General features: G+C 35.5%; 2 protein-coding genes across 4 annotated transcripts; both read right to left on the bottom strand.

The window, feature by feature from the left end:
- Positions 1–2,296: 2,296 nt before the first annotated feature.
- On the bottom strand, positions 2,297–7,438 carry LOC140766030 (thioredoxin H4-1). Of its 2 annotated transcripts, none has more exons than XM_073105413.1 (6): positions 7,285–7,438; positions 6,014–6,134; positions 5,074–5,193; positions 3,934–4,056; positions 2,528–2,706; positions 2,297–2,448 (listed from the first exon to the last, which is right to left on the bottom strand). In XM_073105413.1, exons 2-5 carry the CDS (start codon positions 6,032–6,034, stop codon positions 2,554–2,556), a joined length of 417 nt encoding a protein of 138 aa, XP_072961514.1. In that variant the 5' UTR covers positions 6,035–6,134; positions 7,285–7,438; the 3' UTR covers positions 2,297–2,448; positions 2,528–2,553. The 2 variants fall into 2 exon arrangements, with proteins under 2 accessions (XP_072961514.1, XP_072961515.1); XM_073105414.1 differs by having other exon boundaries at positions 6,014–6,147; positions 7,285–7,430.
- Positions 7,439–7,969: 531 nt separating this feature from the next.
- On the bottom strand, positions 7,970–21,091 carry LOC140764696 (uncharacterized). 2 transcript variants are annotated; one of them, XM_073103396.1, is made up of 19 exons: positions 20,935–21,091; positions 20,507–20,767; positions 20,049–20,195; positions 19,854–19,944; positions 19,562–19,680; positions 19,013–19,203; positions 18,428–18,638; positions 17,132–17,372; positions 15,795–16,270; positions 14,620–14,689; positions 14,295–14,497; positions 13,792–14,138; positions 13,512–13,608; positions 13,211–13,429; positions 11,857–12,096; positions 10,115–10,324; positions 8,864–9,133; positions 8,588–8,791; positions 7,970–8,411 (listed from the first exon to the last, which is right to left on the bottom strand). In XM_073103396.1, the coding sequence occupies exons 2-19, from the start codon at positions 20,645–20,647 to the stop codon at positions 8,247–8,249; spliced, it is 3,642 nt and encodes a 1,213-aa protein (XP_072959497.1). In that variant the 5' UTR covers positions 20,648–20,767; positions 20,935–21,091; the 3' UTR covers positions 7,970–8,246. The 2 variants fall into 2 exon arrangements, with proteins under 2 accessions (XP_072959497.1, XP_072959498.1); XM_073103397.1 differs by lacking the exons at positions 7,970–8,411; positions 8,588–8,791; positions 8,864–9,133; positions 10,115–10,324 and adding an exon at positions 10,333–10,581.
- Between the last annotated feature and the right edge of the window lie 145 nt (positions 21,092–21,236).

The following is a 21,236-nucleotide window of genomic DNA, read 5'->3' as shown; positions in this document are numbered from 1 at the left end:
TAGAGAAAAATAATTTTGTAGGATAGAATTTCGTTCCGAAAGAAGATTTTGTAGGGATATGGATTAGGTCGAGAGCTTTTAAGAATATTTTAATAATTTTTAAACTAAAATAACATAAATCATTAATAAGTTAAAATAATATTAGAACGTTAAATAAATATTATAGGAAAAAAGAGTTGCGTTGTAAGGATGGTGTGCTAATTATAAAATAAGTAAAATATATGATGTGATTTGAACAAATTCATAAATATAAATTAGGTATGTCTATAGCTTTATTCACATTTTGTTATTTGATTATAAAATATATTGGTTATCTTAAATAAGTTTATATAAATAATTACGTTGGATTATTAATTGTGAATAAGTATGTTAATTATAATAAAAATTTGCTCAGAAAACATATATAACTTTATCAAACCCCAATAGTTGTAGTAAGATTTTATGCACAATTTGTCATTTAAATTTTTTTGAAAGAAAGTCCTTAGACTAATAATTCATTTAGCTTTCAAATTGTTAAACTTGATACCAACAAAACAGGGAAATGATACATTAATCCTTTAACAAGCTCTACATTAGGCTGACGGATAGACTACTAACATATGAGCACAAAGAATAACACAGCCATTCTTGCAAGATAGCATGGGAGATAGGACAACCGCCATAGAAATATGTCTTTCACTTGGCCAATACAAACCACAAAACCTAAAATTAGAAGAGGAAAAGCACACCAGGCCAAGTAACTCCATATCAATAAACTCTCACACACACCAGACGCCAACAATAAGCCAAACTAAGACAAAATCTCACAAGAAATGCAAAGACCATACAAACAGAGCCTGGCTTGATAAAAGGTGAAGACACTTAGTGCTCTAGTGGCCGCTGTTGCAGAAAGCATCCTCATGGGTGGGGCTGGCTTAGAGGAGGAAATCTATACCAACAATGCTGATAAGTGCTGACAACACGAGGAGAAAGGATAACAACGATCGAGGGTACAAGGTGGGATCCTAAGGCAGTTGCAAAGGGGGGTCCGTAATGGGGGGGAAGCAATTGACGACAAATGGCAGCGCTGGGTGAGTGGGGAGGCAAAGTTGAGAGGCGACGGAGGTAGAGAGGGCGGGGTTTGAAGGTTTTGTGGCAAAAGGGAAGTGGCTTCAAAAGGGAGGGGAGAGGAGAGGCAGCAGCAGACGACAACTTCAAGGAGAAAGGGGAAAGGCACGGATGGCATACGACAATGTCGAGGGAAAGGTGGAACAATAGCTGTGAGCAGCAGTTAAGGAGAGGAAAAAAAAGGGGAAAGGAGGAAGGAGAATGTTCTCCTCCCCTAGCCATGGGCTACGGGAGGGGAGAGGAAAGCCTCGATGACATCGACAAGGGACAAATCCCTCAAGGAGGGAAGGAAAAATCTCGACACCAAATCCTAACAGAGATGAGGCCGGGGCAGAGCAACCCAAAGTCCTTTTTCTACTATCTAGCCTTACTTGTCATTTGATTTATCTTATACATGTTTTGACTAAAACATGTATAAATAAGTGTTTGATTGTAAAATGTATTCAAAAAAGTCGTAATTCATGAATAACTATTCCTTTTGTATAAACCAAAAGCCTCTCTAATATTTTTATTATTTATTAATTAACACCTTATTTTTTAGGATTTTATAATTAAATCATGTTTTCGTATAATTTTTATATAACATCAATCGTTCCTTTAACTATCATTAATTCTGATCTATGTTTTATATAATTTTACTTATTAAACTTCTAAAAAATCTAACTTTTTTAATCTGAATTAATTTAAGTCATATCCGACTATGTTTCGACCCATCAAATTAAAAACATCTTTTTAAATCTAATTACCATAACTTACCCCACTAAAAGATAATTTAGATAGTTTAGAAAATATCTTTGTCATTCTAACATAATATTCCTTATTCATATCCTTCTACTTGAAACTTTTTAAAGTTATTTAACTCAAAGTTTCATATGAAAATTATAAAAAAAAATGGTCTGATTACAAAATCCTTAAATAAAAGCGATTAATTAAAATATATATACACACACATAGGGAGAAACAGAGAGAGAAAAAAAACATTTAACGGTCACCCTTTTTTTTAACATGAGAAAAGTAATTTTTTTTTTTCTTCCTTTCTCATCTGTTCTTTCCTCTTATTCTCTCCATCCAGTTCCATACTAACATCGACAAGAGGAATATATGCGTTAGTGCAAATAGTGATGGGAAGTAGAACCAACATAATGGTAAACGAACTCGAGAAATATTTTCATACACCAGCAACAGTATATATTTGAAGTAAGCCATTTCATATATTACTCGCATAAAGATTCTCGAGTACCAAACCTTTTGTTAACATCACACAAACAAGCAGTAAGGAGCTGCAAAATTCACGCTGGAAATGATGATAGAAAAGGTAAAGTTATGCCATATTACCTGTTACTGCAATCAAACAACAAAATAGGTTAATACATATTGCATACAGATACCCTAGACTTGACAGTGCAATAAGTATTCATACCCTAGACTTGACAGTGCAACAAGTATTCACTTCTCAGTCTGTGTTGATGAGTCTGCAAACATGACTATCTTCTTTTCAAGCTCCGGTTTGTTGGCACCAACGAGCTTATCCACTTGCTGCCCATCTTTGAGGAAAAAGAATGTGGGAGTTGCACGAATATCCCATGATGAGCTGAAATCCTGACACATCGGAAACAAAATATCTTTAATAGTTACCAACAATGGTATTCCAAAATCCAAATAGCATAGAGGAAGAAATGAGAGTTATATTATATGTAAATTATTATTTGAATGTGAAAGGCTTAACATTTCAATAACTGGTGCTTGAATTGGAGAAGGAAATAAAATGAATGAAAGTAGTATGCAAATTTGTAAGTCTCAGGGATGCCAAAGTGTCCAAAGATGGCAATGGTTTATCAAAGAAAATCTCTTAAATATTAATTGGAATTCGCAAATCTAGTCTTTACCACAGGACAAAATCCAGTTTTGGACTAAGTGCCATGCTGACTTCATGTACTCCTATTAAATTGGACATAAGGCTTATTGTTGTGCCATGCTTTATGTGCTTTCCTCCAGTTATCATATAAGGAAATCTGAAAAACCTAGACCGAACACTCCCACTGAAATGAAGTATATCTACTATTCAAGCAAGGTCCTACTTGTATCTGAGCATAGTATAGACCATCAGATGATGAGGGTATTGATCAACTGTATATGGTCTTTTTGAAAGTCTGGAAAATTTCTAGAAAACCTGAAATTATGCAGAAGAGCTGGCCTTCAAGTTTCTTGGAAATCTTTTTAAAAGAAGTTTATTGAATATCAAGAACTTAGTGATAGAAAACCATTTCCGGAGAACAGGAAATTTTGAATTTCTTTTATATTTCTCAAATCTGAAGGAAGACAAGGAAATCCGCTTTCTGGAAACAACAGAGTAGAAAATCTCCCTACAAAGGCTCCCTTCTTATTTTTCGTGCCATGCAACTAACTGATTGAAAAAGAAAATTAAAGGTTCTTATATAGGCGAACCAAAAAAAATCTTTTCCCTTCACAGAATATATGCACAACCATGCACAGACAACTTTGAGTTAATGTACTGCTAGTTTAAGATCACGTGATTCAGATGATAACAAGTTAACAACCTATGATGAAAAACCATATGTTGAAGAAAAAGTTTAAAAACCATAGATAGAGAAAATGACAATTATCAGACATTGAAATGCCAACTAAAGTTAGCATTCCAGAAAGAAAAAAGGTAGCTACAGCATTCAAAGTCAATGAGAAAAGCATAACATTAGCAAATGATTGTGAACATGCATTCAAGGAAATAAACCTTTTTCTATGAGTATGCTTCTTAAGCAGCAAGTAGATGTTGAGAGACTGGAGATAAGAGTAGATAGCAGGCATTACCATTAACTCATCAACATCTATTGTCAAGAACATGAGTGAAGGGAACTTCTCAGATAGTTCAGCATAAACAGGCGTAATCACTCTGCAAGGGCCACACCAAGTTGCACTGAAATTTGCAACAACCTAATATATATAATACATATTGAGTCAGAGTAGGTTGAAAAAAATCATGTTCGCGCAAAAATGATAAACATATTGTGTAATTCAATCCCGCAGGCAGCTACCATTTCTTCTATCATGATGGCATATTTCGAGGAGTTCATACATATTGACAATATACTGCAATATAAATGAAAAAAGCTATTCTTTTCTTACTCTTATGGGAGGTGATCACTAAATGTTAGACAATCAACAATTCAAGAAACGTGGATGCACTAGTATTGTCAGATATATTATTTATGGCAGTGCTAAATAAATTCAAACAAGTAGCTAGGATAATTTTAGCTTGCAAAGTAATCGTTTACCAGACTGTTCTCTATAAACTACCATACATGTCCATGCAGCCTGCTTGTAGACTAATTAGTGTACTTTCACAGATAATGTCTCACCAAAGTCAGAACAAAACAAGTAAACATAATTCTTGCTATAAACTGTAAACGGAAAAGGAACTTGCGGAACTTATCATTTGACAGCAGAAAAGAACTTTCAAATTTGACAACTCTGGTAATAATTCTAATATAATAATTCCTTGCATTCTTTTGGACCATCATATTATGTCAACTTTCCTATCAAATGTCCATCCTGCTTCCCAGGAAAAGCCTTCGCAAATAAAAGAAGAAGATATCACAGCTATTAAATGGCAAAAACTAACCCTGTTGCTTTGACAAACAATTCTAAGGGAAGCTAATCACCTCAAAGTAGAACTAGACTACATAACTTGTATGATAAGTAAAAATGCTTTGTCCCAACATTTAATTAAATCATTAAACTTCATTCACTAGATACATGTTAGATGAATGAAACCTTTTGCCTTGCCATTTGATATACTGTACACGTAAATCCAATTGTTCAAGATGATTCAAACATAAATATGCATTATGCATCCATGCATGCAAGGGGTTCTTAGACATCAAAAACATTAGATCACATGGTTATCTGTTTAAGTTTGTATAACAATGTAGATTCAATTAAGGTGCTTACAATCTTTCCAGCCTTGTTTGCTTCTGAAATCTTTTCATCCCAGATTTCTTTGCTAGTTATTACATGCACATTTCCACCTCCAAAATCAGTCTTGTCATCAGTATCACCGCCACCTCTATCCTACAATGAAGAATATTGACCATCATACTGTCAGCAATATCTTAGTACCAACAGAGGCACACATAAGGCTATTCCATAGGCAAAAGTAGCAATGACTGCAAACACAAGTTTAATACTTGAAATCGCCAAGTGTAGAGAGTCACTGTAGAATCTCGATCAAGTTTGGAACTAACAAACTAGCGCTATTACTTAAAAAAGAAAGCACATCGAAAGACTACAAATGACTTGCCAATATTAATAATTAAAAGGCTCGTTAGAATAGGAAAAAGGATATTAAAACCAAAATTTCCTGTACAATCACAAAATTAAGGCCTTTTAAGTTTAAGAATATTATCTAAATCATCATATATCCCATTTATAAACAATGATCTTCTCAGAATCATCATCATCATGCAAACCTTTCTCCCAGCAATGAGTTGGCTAGAGCACAGCTGGAACAAATGTGATAGTCCTTCATAGCCAGCTATTTAATACAATTGATACTCTAGAAATGCGCCAAGATCCTTGGCAAAGAAAATGAAGGCAAGATAGGGGATTACCACCATCTATATTTCAAAAACTTCATGCCCTTCCTCCAAACCAAAATAGAAATACATATACTGTATGCATAGACAACAACATTCACTAGAAAAAAAACAGTTTATGAGAAGATAGAAACCAAAACCAAATATCATTATTTCATTTGCAAAGTGGAGGAAAAGACATGAATACCAAAACTATTTTGAAAGGTGCATACCAAAACTATCAAAGAGGAATACTGTGAAACTAATATTTTGAGAAGCTAATAGCAAAAACCAAAAGCATGTCTATGGTGACTAACCTTTCCCATGCAGCTTCCCATTAGGAATGTCACTTTTGCTAAAACGGATCACTGGCTTCTTTGGTGCAATAGGAATTTCAGAAAGAGTTCAACGGCAAAAACTATTAATCAGCAAATCAACCTGAAACTCACATCTAGGGGGGATCCATAAAGTTGAATTTTATTTTGAATATATCAGAATGAAGAACAGACTCCAGGTTAGTGAAGAAAGATTCAAAAGGTCCTGAAACTATCTCTGAAAAAATCACTGAAAGAATAGTGGCCTATTAGGAAGCCAGCTTGATTATTAATTAGGATGAAAAGTATGCATTGTAACAATCATCAAAGAGACCATACTAGAACATAACAACAATTGCACTATCTTGACTTTTAATTTCACCATTCTTAGTGTGGTTCACCTCCTGTGAGACTTAAGTAGATAATCTGTATAAGACTGAAGTGTTTCAAGATGCAGATAATTTCTAAGACAACAGTGGCTAGCATCACATATAAATTGAGATTGTTTAGAATGTGGAAACCTTGTAAGACAGCAGAATGCCCATTCTGATGAAAAAAATTGAAACGGTTGAGAATAAATGCACAGAGTCGGATAGCATTCAGAACCATAAATACAGGAACAGATACCTCTTGAAACATATATCTAGAAGTATTCTGGAAGAAAGTATTGAAACTAGTACTTTAAGGTCCCGACAAATCACACTGGTTTAGACACACAGTTCAGAATTCAGATTTGCACGAACCTGCCTCACTTGTAGCACCTCAACCTTTTCAGGAAGTGATGCTGCTCTTACAATTCGAACTAAATCCAATCAAAGATCCAAAAGGTAACAGTAGATTGCTGCCTTATGGGATTATAGTAATAGTAATAGTAATAACAATAACAATAAGAATACCAACAAATCAAAGCTTCGTGGTAAAGAAAATGACATCCGTTTCTGATTATTAAAGTTCTGCGAACGAGATGATTGATCGACAAAAGACAAAGTAAAACATGAATAATCTCGCTTATCTAACCAGATATGTCACTTAATTGATTGCATAAATTTCCTTATCCGAAAAGGCAGGGCAAAATTTTAACGAGAATTCCCGACAAAGCAAGCTATTCATAATTTACCCAAATCGAAAAATAATATTTGACTCCACGTGCCTAATATAGTAATTCCGTAGATCCAAACACATGCAATTCACGAAAACAAGATGAAATTACGATCTACGAAGATGGAATGCTAAACAATTCGACTGCATAAATAAAAGGAGGGGGAAATACCTACCTTTATTGGAAATCGCACTTCGGATTTACTACGCGGGAACGGAAGAAACCCTAGACCGGGAAGGAGATTATGGAGTAGTCGAACTGCTAGCGAGAGAGAAAGTTCAATCTTCAATTATTATTTTACCTTAATAATTGGACGTGGGCCCAATAGTGTGCAATTTTGAAGAGAGAATGGCCCATTTATACGCTGTCTGAAATAATTCTAAACCTAATTCGTTCGAACCCTTGAGAAATTTTAGTTGATTTTTTTAATGAATTTTATTGTTCGAAATTGACTGGGAATTGATATGAGCTCCATCATATCTCGTTGTTTGAACGCAAGTTTTAACCTTAATTATGTCACATTTTCCTGTCTTACCTATATCCATCAATGAGAATATAATTAAGTAAAGCTAGTTTTAAGTTTTATAATTTTTACTTGAGTGGCAGCTATGTCCCGTTCCAAATTTGACCTTATATTGCCAGATTTGACTATGTTTGCTAAATCCAAGCAAGCACGACGAAACGGATTGAACCCTAATAATTTATTTAACGATTCTAAACACTAGTTTTGAAAATATTGAATTCCATCTCAAAATAGAAACTGCAGACCAATTCATTTTCTACCATCGATTTAAGATCATGATTACTAAATTAATTCAAGATTATTTAAGATCACGATCAGCATTGTTTGTTTCAGCGTGTGATCATCAAATCTCGCACATACAGAACTTATACAATACTTATACATCATGAGAGTGGCAGAGGAACATCAAAAAAGGGGCTACAACCAACCACTCAAGGGCTCTATTAGAAGTTTCCGGACATTCATTAAAATAGGGGGGTCTCTATTAGTTACCAATATATTACTACCTACGTTTTACAGAACATGCGTGCTCTTCATTAACTTGTGATTCTCTGATATCTCAAAAGAATATTATAATTATAATAATTTCTCCAAAAAATTTGAGATTCTCTAGCTCAAGACTGGAGTTTTCTCCGGGTTCGCCTCTTCTGTTTGTCTTCCTCTCGGTATTTCTCCCGCCGTTCCTCTCTCCGACGCTTCTTAGACAACAGCTCGTTCTTGGTCTTCTCTGCTTCATATGCTTTCCTTTTTCCCTCTTCCTTGAGTTTTCGCTTCTTCATCTGAAAAATTAATTAACATTAGAAAATAGCAGATGCAGCAGTCAAAGAGGAGCATTTACTTCCAAAAGAAACAAAACTACTGCTGAAAGTTGGATAAAAATTCTTGGCAGATCTATCCATCCACCAATGCTCAGGCATAACTTGGTTAACTGGTAGCCATAACTTGCTCCATATACCTTTTCATTTTTTATCAATTGAAGATGCTGAACAAGAGCATGAATCTTGCGTTCATGAGGTTCCATAACCACTGCTCGTCGGCTTTCCAGGAGTGGCCGTTTCCTACTAGGCTTGTCCTTCGGCTTAGATGCAAATGGAAGTGCCGCTTGCAGTTTTGGTGGGACCACCAGTGGATTGAATTTTCTGGGCTTCCTCTCAATAGGCTGTAAAAGTGAAAGAAAATGAGAAATCCAGAAGGCCATATAGAAATATAAGTGAATCAGAGATTCCAAGACCTTGTAGACGGAGTCTCTGTTGTGTGGGATCGAAACTTTGTTTTCTTGACGTAGCTCAGCAACTGTTTTCATGCCTTGCCAGGCTTGGTCACGACGCTGCAGAGATGTTGTCACAGGATTATAAAACCGGGGGATGTCAACTTGAGTCCATGCACGTAAGAACACAATATCACTCATCAGAATCCTGTCCTCAAACGTGCACCTCGCTATCCCTTCTTTCATAGTTTCTCCCCTTTTCTTTGGTTGATTTCCCAGTTCTGCTTTTGCAGCCTGTCATCAAACATGAGTGTCAATCTAAAACAGAGATTTGTCTTTTTCTCTCTTAAAGTTAGTTCTACTAGAAACACAAATTCCTGCAAGGATGTTTCAATAATTGAAACCCTCTCATGCAAAGAATAAAAGAGATGATGGCTAATAGCTAACTGCACAAAAAACAAAAAAAAACAATATATATATATATATATATATATATATATATATATATATATATATATCATCATAACTCCACCCACCCAGAGCAATAGAATAACATATCAAAAGAAAAGGTAAAGCCCCAGCAGCCAGCTGGCAAGAAAGATACCAGACATTTATAACATCTACCAGAAACTGATTATTGAACTATTATCAATTATTGAACGTATTCAATCATATTTCTACTTGACTATTGCTAAATCTTTGCAACTTAAAATGCTCTTCTAATCATTTGATTTGGGAGATACATAAAATAATAAGTACTTACTAAATTGCATGATAATTCGAGTTCAGAAGTAATGTCCCGATCAAATGAAATTCAAAAGGATAATAACACATTTCTTATGATTATGTTGATAATTAAAAAAAGATTGTTAAACATAGTCGGATGAACGATTTTATATATGATATAAGATAAGACAGCTGTGAAGATTGATAAATGACAACCATTACTTTCATCCTCACAAGAAGCTAACCCAGGTTCCAAGGAAAGATGAGGGCACCCACACTAAAAACAATAATGGAAGTTCATTAAAATGGTTCAACACTATGAGAAGCCAACCAAGTGAACTGGTGGAGGAAAGAAATGCGGAATGCAGAGACACCCATGAAAATATTGCAAAAGGATGGCTTACACCATATCATACAGTTAGTGGTACAACTGGTTCGACATAATCGCATGCTGTACATATAGTATATCTTTTAGCTATGCATAGTAAGTAAAATCAGAAGAGTACTACAAGAAGAAAATGGACATAAAAAAAATTACAGCATATTTACCTTCTTAACCTGCCCTCGTATTCCACTGACAGTTCTAATAGCTGCACCTTCGAACCTAGCAATCTCCAGATCAGATGTGAACATGTCCTTAATAAGTGCTGTCTTTTTGAAGATCTTACAGGGACAACCAACAAGCTTGATCTTCTTCATTATTTTTGCAGCATGATTAAACTCTTGTATCCAGCCCGTTGCGGTAATCCTAAATGATGCCTGAGAAAACATCTACATGTTACACCAATCTGTAACATACATCATCGGTAGAATAAATTACAGCACATCCCACATGTTCTTTTCAAAACCTCAAATACCAAAAGTAAACAAAAGAATACAGCTAAGATTGAACAGATACATGTCAATGTGTCATATTCAACAAATATATGAAAGATGTATTGGAATATGGAGAACTTATTGCATATAAGAAATTCAGTAGGAGCTGAGATCTCCCTCAGCAGTATATGGCTCCTTTTCTGCATAGAAGAAGGCAATCCAAGGACCCTCAGAGAAAGAAACTCCTCAACCATCACAAGAAAAAGATCATTTAGTGTAATGTGATTTCCTGTGCTCCACCTAATTTAAAGCTTCTCCCATATATAGCAAAAAGATTTTAAACTGTAAAAATAGTGACATTAGGAAGCTTAAAAGTTTCCCAAAATCATGAAAAATCAGAAAAGCTACATGTTGGAGAGAACATGACATATGTTCAAAGTGGCTCATGTAGCTCCATAGATTAGACCGAAGGATTGAAGATCCTTGCGTCGGTGCTTTCAGTTCACCACTGAGCTTGTCAACTAATATTGAGCCAATTAAATGGATAAACTCAACAAAACAAAAAAAGGGTCAGAGGGAATCAATGAAATGCAGTGCCTCTCGCATCACTGAGATCAAAGAAGCTAAGGAGTTGCCAAGTATGATTTGCATGTGTAAACAGTTCAGTGGTGTCGGAGTGTTGGGTCTTTTATTGGTTGACAGCTTTAGTGACTGGGAATTGAACAGCAAATCACCTGTTCACAGAAAATTATGGCCAAGGGAGTCTCACTCCTTCACATGGCAAGCCAAAAAGAAAACTTGCATCTAATTGGTCCGAAGCTGAAAACAGGCCCTTGTTCAACAACTTTTGTTGAACGCTTCATCATAGACTCTGGGAGCATCTATTGGCACTTTTCTCTCTCTTTCATGTATGTAGATATTTATGTATGTATACAAATGTACCATGATATGTAAGGGGGCTCCATTTAATGATATTCACTCACAAAAAATGTTTCCACATGCTATCAGAAAGGAGGGAAAAATTCACTCAAAAAAAGTAAACCACTAGTTTGAGAAGATAAACGGTCTAGCTGCTTTTAAATCTTAAAAGTTGGAAAAAATCTGGACACATTTATTTCTAAAAAGTAGATTGATAGATCAAATGGTGATGGGGTGAAGGGGGGGCGGGGCGCAACCATTGCTGCATTCTATCGCTAAAAATAAAAATAAAGGAAAATGGCCTATGGCCTAGGGTCAACATTATATGAGAGGAGAAAAGAGAGAATAAGATAAAGGAAATAATGCTGATCTGCTTCATATAGGTTTGTGAAATAAAAATATCAAGAAAAGCTAGAGCACAAAATACAATGTAACATAAATGAGACCAAGTTCTTAAATAGCAATATATGTTTTAAAAGCATAATACATGAAATTTTTTGCCAAAACTTAAGGCCAAGTTCTTAACTAAAACCATATATGAGGAAACTAAAAGGTACCTGATTGTTTGAGAGTTTCTGCACAGCTAATACACCACTTTTAGGAGGGGCAAGAGGGCCCCAGAACATTGCAAAACAATACATATGCTCAGGAGTATACTTGAGCATTCGATGACGACCATTCCGATCCTCAATGGCATATACAGGAATTGTTTGGAAGCGTCTCCAACCAACTGAGACAATGATTGGATCTCTAGTCTTTAGCACTTTTTTGTGCCACCTATGACGCTTTATACTAGCCTACACAGCAAAAAGTAGCATTTCAGACAACTCAAAGCAAATTATACATCTATCTTTCATGCGCACAGAACATCTTGCCACCTTATGTTTTAAAAGGAAAGGAAAACATCATGCCACTTTTAACATTCTGAAATGACACATATGCCACAGTGAAGCTAGATGGAAAAAATAGAACCATGGATTTTTCATGCCATACATGCCGATCTCTAGTTTGTGCCACCTATGACGCTGTATATTAGCCTACATAGCACAGCGTAGCATTTCAGACAACTCAAAGCAAACTATACATCATCTTTCATGCGCACAGAACATCTTGCCACCATACGATTTAAAAGGAAAGAAAAACATCTTGCCACTTTTAACATTCTGAAAATGACACATATGCCACAGTGAAGCTAGATGGAAAATATAGAACCATGGATTTTTCATGCCATGCATGCCTATCACAACATACCAGGTTAGATACAAGGGAATATTTTGATACTCCGCATTGCAAATGGACACCATGTCAAACATATGCCAAACCAGCACATGTTATTCGAAAGTTATCGCCGGCACAACAATCCTAGCTAGGAATTAAGATATCATTAGTTAGAGGATGAGTCAAAATTTCCATTAAAACGAAGTGCCCAAAACACTGATAAATGACAGACAAATTTTGAGCTGATGACCACTCACTACTATTTTCACTAATCAATTCAGCTTGTTAAAAATTCAGAAGTTGTTGTTAGCTCACTGGAAAGGCAGAAAGAAAGGAAAACAAAATTGTGCTCGATAAAAAGAACCATGACACTTGTCTAGTATATACTGCAAGAAAACTAATTCGTAGCTTTTTAATAATAACTTTCCTTGAATGTCAATATCATGATCATTCACAAGTCAGTATCAAGGTGACCTATTAAAATAAATAATTTTCTTTGCATAAGAGAAAAATATGTAACAAGTGGATCATGCAAAGCAACCCTACCTTAACCTCATTTAACTCCTTATTGATTTTCTGTTTCTATTCAATACAAGAAAAAAAACTCTGCGCCCATAAAAAATAAATGAGAAAAAGTGTGTGTTTTGGATAGGTGGGGTGGGGGGAGAACCAAAAAGATTCATACATACTAACCTGCATGTATCCGTCATTTTCCTCCCCAAGTCCAATGCCTCCTACCAGAAGAGGATGATGTGGATCAAAATGCTCGACCATCTCGAATGGAACATCATGAACCTCTAGTCTAATATAAGTCCCAGTTCTGAAGCCTTCCACCTCTACTCGAGTGTCCTCATCTAGATCATTAAGTTCAGATATGTTCATCTGCTTACGGAGTTCAATTTCCTCTTTCAACTGCAAAATCCAAATCTCAGTGGTTAAATGCCAAAATGATAACTATTAGCTATTTAGATGATGATAGAGAACAAGGCTATACTTTGTCAAAATATCCAATATCATGGTTTTTATCTCGGTGTGAGTTTTTCTCATTTGCTTGGTTATCTTCCTCTTCTGACTGCTCAGATCCATTATATGTAGCTCTAGTCAAGGTTGACAAATAACACACTTCCACAACAACATCAAAAGAGGAATAGTTCAAACAAGAAAGAAAATAAATAGAAAAGGTATCTCAGGCAAATTTCAAATATCATGGAGGAGTAGAAGCATTAAAGATTAAAAAAAAAGCTACAAAAGAAGCAACAAAGACAAAAGGATATTGAGCATCAAACTTTGCTCTCAGCGCAAGCTTTTTAAGCCTCCGCTCCTCCATTTCTTGGTCATCTCCCTTGTGAGTATCTCCATTTGCATCAGAATTATCTCCTTGCTTGCCCATGTACACCTCCCCAGTTTCTAGATCTTCAAAATCGCCATAAACTGTTCCGTCCTCTATATCATCATTTGTTGCCTGGCTTCTTTGAGCAGCCTTTGACCAATTACCAGTCACAAAACGATCACGTATGCTCCTGATAAGTTCCTCATTGGACCAGTCTCTGAGTTCTGTTTTAAAGAACTTGGAGCAGTCTTCAGCATCATTATCGTCGCACCCTGATTTCTCATTCACCACCTGCAGCTCACCAATAACAAGAGTATTTATTGTACTCAACAAAAATACAACATTGATTACACAAAAATGCACAAAATATTTCGTGAAAATAAGAGTATAAATAAATGCATATCTATGAGAGAAACAAATAATTTATATGCAGACCCTCAGTTATACCTTCTCCTTCTGTCCTTTTGGCTTGAAAAACTCTTCACCTTCACTTTCATCACTCTCGCTAGTGTCATGCCCTTCCCTTGCCGCGGTAGGCGACTTTGATGTGAGCTGTCCATAAACTATTTGCATTAAATTGTCATTCTTCTTCATCAATGTTCGACTGATCAGGGATTCTTTCCATTTTGAAGCATTATCAGCTTCATCCTCTTCAACGCCAAAAAGATATTTTTTGCAATATGTGAGTACTTGATAAGCACTTATAATTCAAATAACTTTTTACTCTTAGAAAAAAAAAACTATTAAAGTAAAGAAACATCAGAGTTAAGACCTGAATCCCCACTTCCTTCTGAACATTCTGAACCAGAAGACCGATCATCTCTATCATCCTCATCAGAATCCTATACCAAGAAAATTTAAGAAAAAAAGGAAAAGAATGTAAAGTTAGTTTATAGACAGCATTCTGAAATCCAAGACAACTTGAGAGCATATCATTCGTTGGACCAAAATTAATATGTCAAGTTACAAGACACAATGTACAGAAATTTATAAGACACCAAATTGCCTGACAGGTCTGTAAACATGAACAGCTTATTCAATATATAGGCATAACCCTAAATATAAAGGCAAATCATAATACAGTTGAAAGTTAAAAGGCAGAGAAGAAGTACAGACCAAAAATGGGGCTTAACTCTAAATTATATCAATGCCTTGATTAACATTTTCTTGAATGGCCTCTAGAGCACATCTATTGTAAGACATCACTCTGGAAAATAAAATTTTGTTCTACATATATAGACCTACCAATCTTCGACAAGAGTACCTTTGAGATATTTAAAAGCCACTACACATAATAACTTTGAGAAGATAAAGTCATGTTATTACAAGAAGAGGTAGCTTTTCTGAATCTCCATCTTCTCTGTTGTCGCTGTTTTGTTTCTCCTCCAGTTTAGCTATAAGTTTAACTCAGATACTGACTATAATGAATATACTGCAAAGTACAAAATACAAATGAACAATTGTAACTCAGACCATCCACTAATTCTTCAAGGCCAAAGTTCAAAGAAGATATTCAGAAAAGAAGATAAATGCTATACCAATCAAACCAATAACAAAAGTAGGAGAGAGCTTGTATGTATACATGTCATCTTGGATACTATAACCAAAAAATTACTTGGCGCATTACAACATAACTAAAAATACAAATCCAGCATACGAGTTATCCCATGGAAAATACTAGGGAAAGCTCATTACATCTCATAAACAAGCATTAATGGACAAAATCTAGGGAAAGAAAGAGGATCATCAGAACCTTTTACCAGAGACAACTTTTTGTTCAATATCTTAACTCTCCAAGTACAAAAAAAATAAAAGTAGAAATAATCGACTATCATTTAGCATGATAGCACATCATACGCAGGTATCCCAGTGAGGATGTAACAAATTTATTTGGTAGAGAGATGATAGATATTCGTAAGGAAAAAAAGGATGCCTTATATATGGTACCTCCATATCGGCATGTGCCCCAAAGTTAGATGATATGGCTTTTCTCCTTACTCTTCCATTCTGAAATTGAACTTCTTCTTGCAAGTCATAGTTGTAAGGATTTTGCAGCATATCTTCCTCATGCTTGTCCTCCGCAGCAACATCACTACCGCCTTCATCATCATCATCATCGCTGTCGTCGTCGTCGTCATCATCTTTAATCAGGTCCCTCTCTAAAGCCTCATGCTCTAAAACTTCTGTGCCATACCTTGGGTCAGAGGAGCCAAGGATTTCTTTGTCTTTTCCTACTTGAGATTGCATACCATCCTTTTTGTAGCCCTTTGATTCAGAATCCTTTTCATCACCAATGTCCCGTAATGAAGCCAGGGGCTTCCTACTAAAGAGATTGATAAAACTATTTTCCAATTTTTCATCAATTGAATATCTGGTATTTTGTAATGATTTTACAAGGACCTCTCCAACATCATGATCGTTGCCTGAAGAAACTTTAAAGTCAGAAAACCAACAGGTAACAAGTCATAATGGCTTAGAGCAATATAACAATTTAAACATCCAAGAAGAGCTCTTCCATTATTGCTTCAGTTAACAGGTTTTATTATAATAGAACAGTGTTTATGTTAAATTGACAATCTCAAACGCATTTGAAGAGAGCAAGGGTGGAAATCATAACTTACCAAACCTAGCCAAAATAACAAGTACACATTAGGAACCAGTAAATGGGTTGGCATTGACTACCACAAGCCTACCTGAGTATAAATGCATCAAGACAAACCTAGTGTATGTTCTAAGAAAAATAATTATCTTAGCACAATTATGAGACTGAAGTAGGTGAAAACATTAAAAACATAAAATAAAGAGTGTAGGTAATGCCATCGAAAAAGATTATCAAGAATGCAATAAAAAGTCTAGGTAATGCCATCAAAAAAGGTTATCAAGAATGCAAAAGTCGATTCAACATATTATATATATTGAAGAGTCTCAAATAGTCCATATAGAAATATCAAAAAAAGATAGATTAGGTATTGATCCTTGCACTTATGTCAAAGGATTACTTCCTAACTGGCAGTTGGATCTGAAAAGGACTGAAGTTAAAATTCTTAACTCCAAATAACATAAAATATATATATAGAAAAAAAGACTTTTGGTAATTATCAACAATAAAGCTATTGTAAAAGTACAGGTAAATATCCATCCATTCGAGATTGGTGTACAGTTGTACCACACAAAAATACCTCATCAATCTCACCAGGAAAGCAAACCACGCTTGATAAAAGCAGTATTGAATAAAACAACATATGCTAAAATTCCACGAATGCCGATGATACATATTAAAATACCTTTTATTGCTGCCATACTGCTTCCATCATCAACTTTTGAAAACTGAACAAGATGATCATTGATGTTTATGTAGACAGCATCCTTGTCATAAAGAAGTTCTCCAATACCAGACATGGGTGCATAGAAAAGCTTTTCCTTATCTCGCAATCCCTTCTTCTTAGCAGCCGATGGTAATGGGCATGGGTCAGCCAAACTTGTTAACCCAGCCAAATTAAAATCGCCAGCCCCGGTAACATGAACCTATAATAAGTTGAAACTTAATTCCATACGTTCATGTAGAAAGACAAATCACAGACATCAAGTATATGACTACCTGTATGATAAAACTTTCTTAATTTAGTAGGAATAATTGAAAAAAAGAGCATAATACTACTTCAAAAACAAATTCTCTGATAACAACAAGGCCCAACAATGATAGCAAGGTCCAGTATTCTAACTATTAAGTTTATCACCAACTCGTCAATCACAAGATCTACCAATATTAAGATGGATCATCAGGTCTAAAAGATAAAAATACTGACTGATTCCACAATTTCTGCCAATCAAACATTTAGCAATATTATGGCAAGTATCGAATGTCAAAGACAAATCAAGTCATTGTATTTAATTATCACTGCACAAAGGCCAAGTAGGATGGAAAGAGTACAGTTGGAAAACCCCTACATTTGATTGAAAATCAACTTCACTGAAAAGCAATGGCTACTGACCAAACTTTAATTTATGGTTTGCCCTGTCAAAATTGTTATCCATGAGCCATCATCCTCGGTTGGACACGTTAATTTTGTAAAGAGGTAAAAAAAGCCATGCATCTACAAGAACTCCGGGTCAATTCTTTTTGTGAAGCCTTGAGTATCAATTTGCATCTACTATTTCCATAAAAGAGTAAGCATGCAAATAGGACTTGCAGGGTACTTCTTGCACATCTTTTTCCAGAGGAAACAGCATCAAGAAAAATAAAAGGAATAGGATATGGTTTGTTAAAACCTGATAACAAAATTTATTTCACTGTTTACATACATAGAAGGTTCTCTTCAAGGTGCAGCTTTCTGTTAAACGTATATAAAGATCAACAGACTATCAATCAATGAATAAGGAAATGGGTACTGTAAAAAATTCATCATATCTCCAAAAAATTATGCAAAACAATCACATAACTCATAATAATTACTAAGGAGTTTGATGGTTCCTAAAAAATACTTGACCAAATGGTAAAGAATTAAGCACAGGACATGAATGGCATGACAGGCTAAATGTATCTTACAAAAAAAGCAGGAAAATAAGACTAGAAGATCTACCTTTGTACCTCTCTTCATGTTGCAACCTCGAAGGTAACCATATAAAGTTATGTTTCTATCACATTTACTGTTCATATGCAATCTTCCAGGAGGAGTCACATCTTCGAAACGATCAACAAGTAAATAAGGATGTGACATCCGCCAAGACAGAGGAACAGTTTTAATTACTGAGATGAATCTTGCAAGGTTGTGAATTTCGCGTTTTGGATACCTGGACGAAAAATACATAAGAATAGGATCTTTCAGATAACACAAAATAGATTGTTAAATTTTACTAAAAAGAAAATGTTGGTTGATATATGAGTGCTACTACACATTGCCGGCTTTACACCACCAATGTAGGGTGACTGAACAATTCATTTGAGATGTTTCTCATTTTACTTTTAGGACTGCCGACCAAGAGATTGATACAAGGCTTGAAATAATGAGATAGCAACCAATTTTAGAAAATTATATAGATTTGCAAAACAAGCAGAGTAATACATTCTGAAAATAACAGCTACGACAAATTCACAGTGACATTATTATGTGGAAATATTGAACAATCAAAACGAGCAATTAAAACACAACATGTTTATAACTTACTTGCCACTAATGAGACCAGATAAATAGAAAAGTTTTGCCCCTTCTTTTATTTCAGTCCAAAAACGATGCTTGAGACGCTGCTTTGTTTTTCTTAGTTTCTTAACATCCTTGAATTTGTCGAGATGTGTAAGCACTCCCATGACCTTGGGAAATCCATGGACTTGCATAATATTAAGAAACTCAAAAGTTTCCTGCAACAAAAGAGGCATTAATAATTAGGGTTACATACATGGGGCATGTCGTTCCAGAATGCGACACATTACAAAGAAAAACAATTTCACATTTTCAATCACGCAAAGACAAACTGTTGTTCAAATTGCCTAGGAGACTTATAATTACAATAAATAGAAGGAGGCAATATTAAATCAGAAAAAGCAATAACGCTGCTTATAAGCATAAGGTTCTTTTTAAGAAAATATGCTAACAATTCATAATCTAGATATTGTGATGTTCGTCACTTCATTGATAAGGACACTCTTCTGACATAGTTGAAATGAAGCACCGAATACTAGTTTACTTTTAAAGAAACATGTTACTTCGGAAGCTCACCATTTCAAACCCATAGCTTCCATCAATTAGCAGCAAAGCGAGATCAGCAATCTTTGCAGCATCTATCATACCGTTAATATCATTGGGGCACTCCAGAAATTGCACTCTCCTTTGTTTTCCTAAAGAACAAAGATAGTCAGATACAAGTTTTCGTGACTTGCAGTTACCAACTCAACTTTAAGGGCAATACATGAAAGAAGAAACTTGTAAAGGAAAAAAGTAGTTCTGACTCTTCTAATTGCATATCGCAGGGAAACAGAATACATGACAATATGTTATTCCTCCAACATACCTGACACGACCGTGATTGGACCACGAACCTCAGATAAGTTCTGCTTTGTATAGTGTTTCACAAGACACTTTATCAACAAGGATTTTCCCACCTGAAAAGGCATGAAAGCTCATTATAGCAATGCTCTAAGCCTCTAACAGTGCCAATATAACCATATGAATCTCATGGATTGAAGTCATTTAGTGAATAGAGTACTTGTGGGGGTCCATGAACTACAACAACCAATGGAGCTGGTTCCCCAGTCGAACGGTCAATTACTGGCATGTGAAGCTTCCGTTGTTCGATTTCTGAAGTGCGAGATTGCAAACGCTTGGCCTTAACTGATGAATTAAAAGCAAATGCCTAGAACAGAAAAGAAAAGCAGGCCAGTTATACAGAATACAATAAAAGAGAAAAGAACAATTAAAGGTCTGATGAAACAAAGTGAGACATCTTCTGATTTTAAAAATGGCTAAAAAGAACTACATGTTAGCACTAGTAGATACTTTGACCCAGATATGTTATTGAACAGATGTATACCAAAAATGACATAAGCATTGCTTTTGGATTTTAAAATCACATGCCTACAACATACATCTCTCCTGACTTTTGCAACAAAAAATCTGAAAAGAAATCCTAATAAAGGATTAAAGGAAAAGTTTGACCATCCAAACCTTTGGGTTCCGCTTCTTGGCGGCGGTAGCATCTTGATCCTTCTTATCAAAATTCTCATTCTTCTTCTTCGCAGAAGCACCCGATTTGTGCGCTCGATGAGACTTGTGGCTCTGTTCATTACCCCCAGAATCCACCGCCATCGCTCTCTCCTCCCTAACTTCTTCTCTTTCAAGAAACCTTTCCCTCTCTCACACGGCGAAACAACTAAATCGCGAGGATCAAGATCCTTATTAGGTCTTTCCTTTTCTACGTTCTGAAACCTAGAAGAACAAAAAGAGAGTTAGCTGAGAAAATAGGAAAAGATACAATGTGACAACATTCCGCTACAACGGTTAGCGAGAAGAGAGAGAGAGAGATAAAGATAGGGAAGAAAGAGGCCACCACCATAGAGATATCAAGAGGTTGGAGAGAGAGAGGCAAGGGGTACCTTAAGAATTCCGGCAATACCACTGCCGCAACCTTTGCCGGCGGCGGGAGAGAGGTATTACTGGACGAAGCCGGTACTGATAGGGTTTATATTCCTAAACCTAATAGGGCGGGCTCGACCAGAGGCCAGGGCTACTGGGCTCTTTCACTTCCGGAGTCCGGACATCAGAATATAGAAAGAATTATTATGTTTGACACACTGATTTTACAATAATTTACGATTTACTTCATTATTTACATTGCGACCCTATGTTGACTTTATAAAACATCCTATTTTAATTAACTTTAAGAAAATGTAAAATA

Source organism: Typha angustifolia, chromosome 8 (genome assembly GCF_048772165.1).
Source record: "Typha angustifolia cultivar Huaian chromosome 8, ASM4877216v1, whole genome shotgun sequence".
NCBI lineage: Eukaryota > Viridiplantae > Streptophyta > Magnoliopsida > Poales > Typhaceae > Typha > Typha angustifolia.
The sequence above is the reverse complement of the archived record's forward strand: the minus strand, read 5'-3'. Positions and strand labels throughout refer to the sequence as shown.

Coding starts and splice junctions, on each gene's coding strand:
- LOC140766030 (XM_073105413.1), bottom strand. CDS start 6,034: ATGGGAAGCTGCATGGGAAAG. Junction 5,194..6,013: donor TGGGAAGCTGCATGGGAAAG/GTTAGTCACCAT, acceptor TCTTCATTGTAG/GATAGAGGTGGCGGTGATAC. Junction 2,707..3,933: donor TAGATGTTGATGAGTTAATG/GTAATGCCTGCT, acceptor CCGATGTGTCAG/GATTTCAGCTCATCATGGGA.
- LOC140764696 (XM_073103396.1), bottom strand. CDS start 20,647: ATGGCGGTGGATTCTGGGGGTAATGAACAGAGCCACAAGTCTCATCGA. Junction 20,196..20,506: donor CCAAGAAGCGGAACCCAAAG/GTTTGGATGGTC, acceptor TTTCTGTTCTAG/GCATTTGCTTTTAATTCATC. Junction 14,690..15,794: donor GGGCACATGCCGATATGGAG/GTACCATATATA, acceptor TTCTTGGTATAG/GATTCTGATGAGGATGATAG.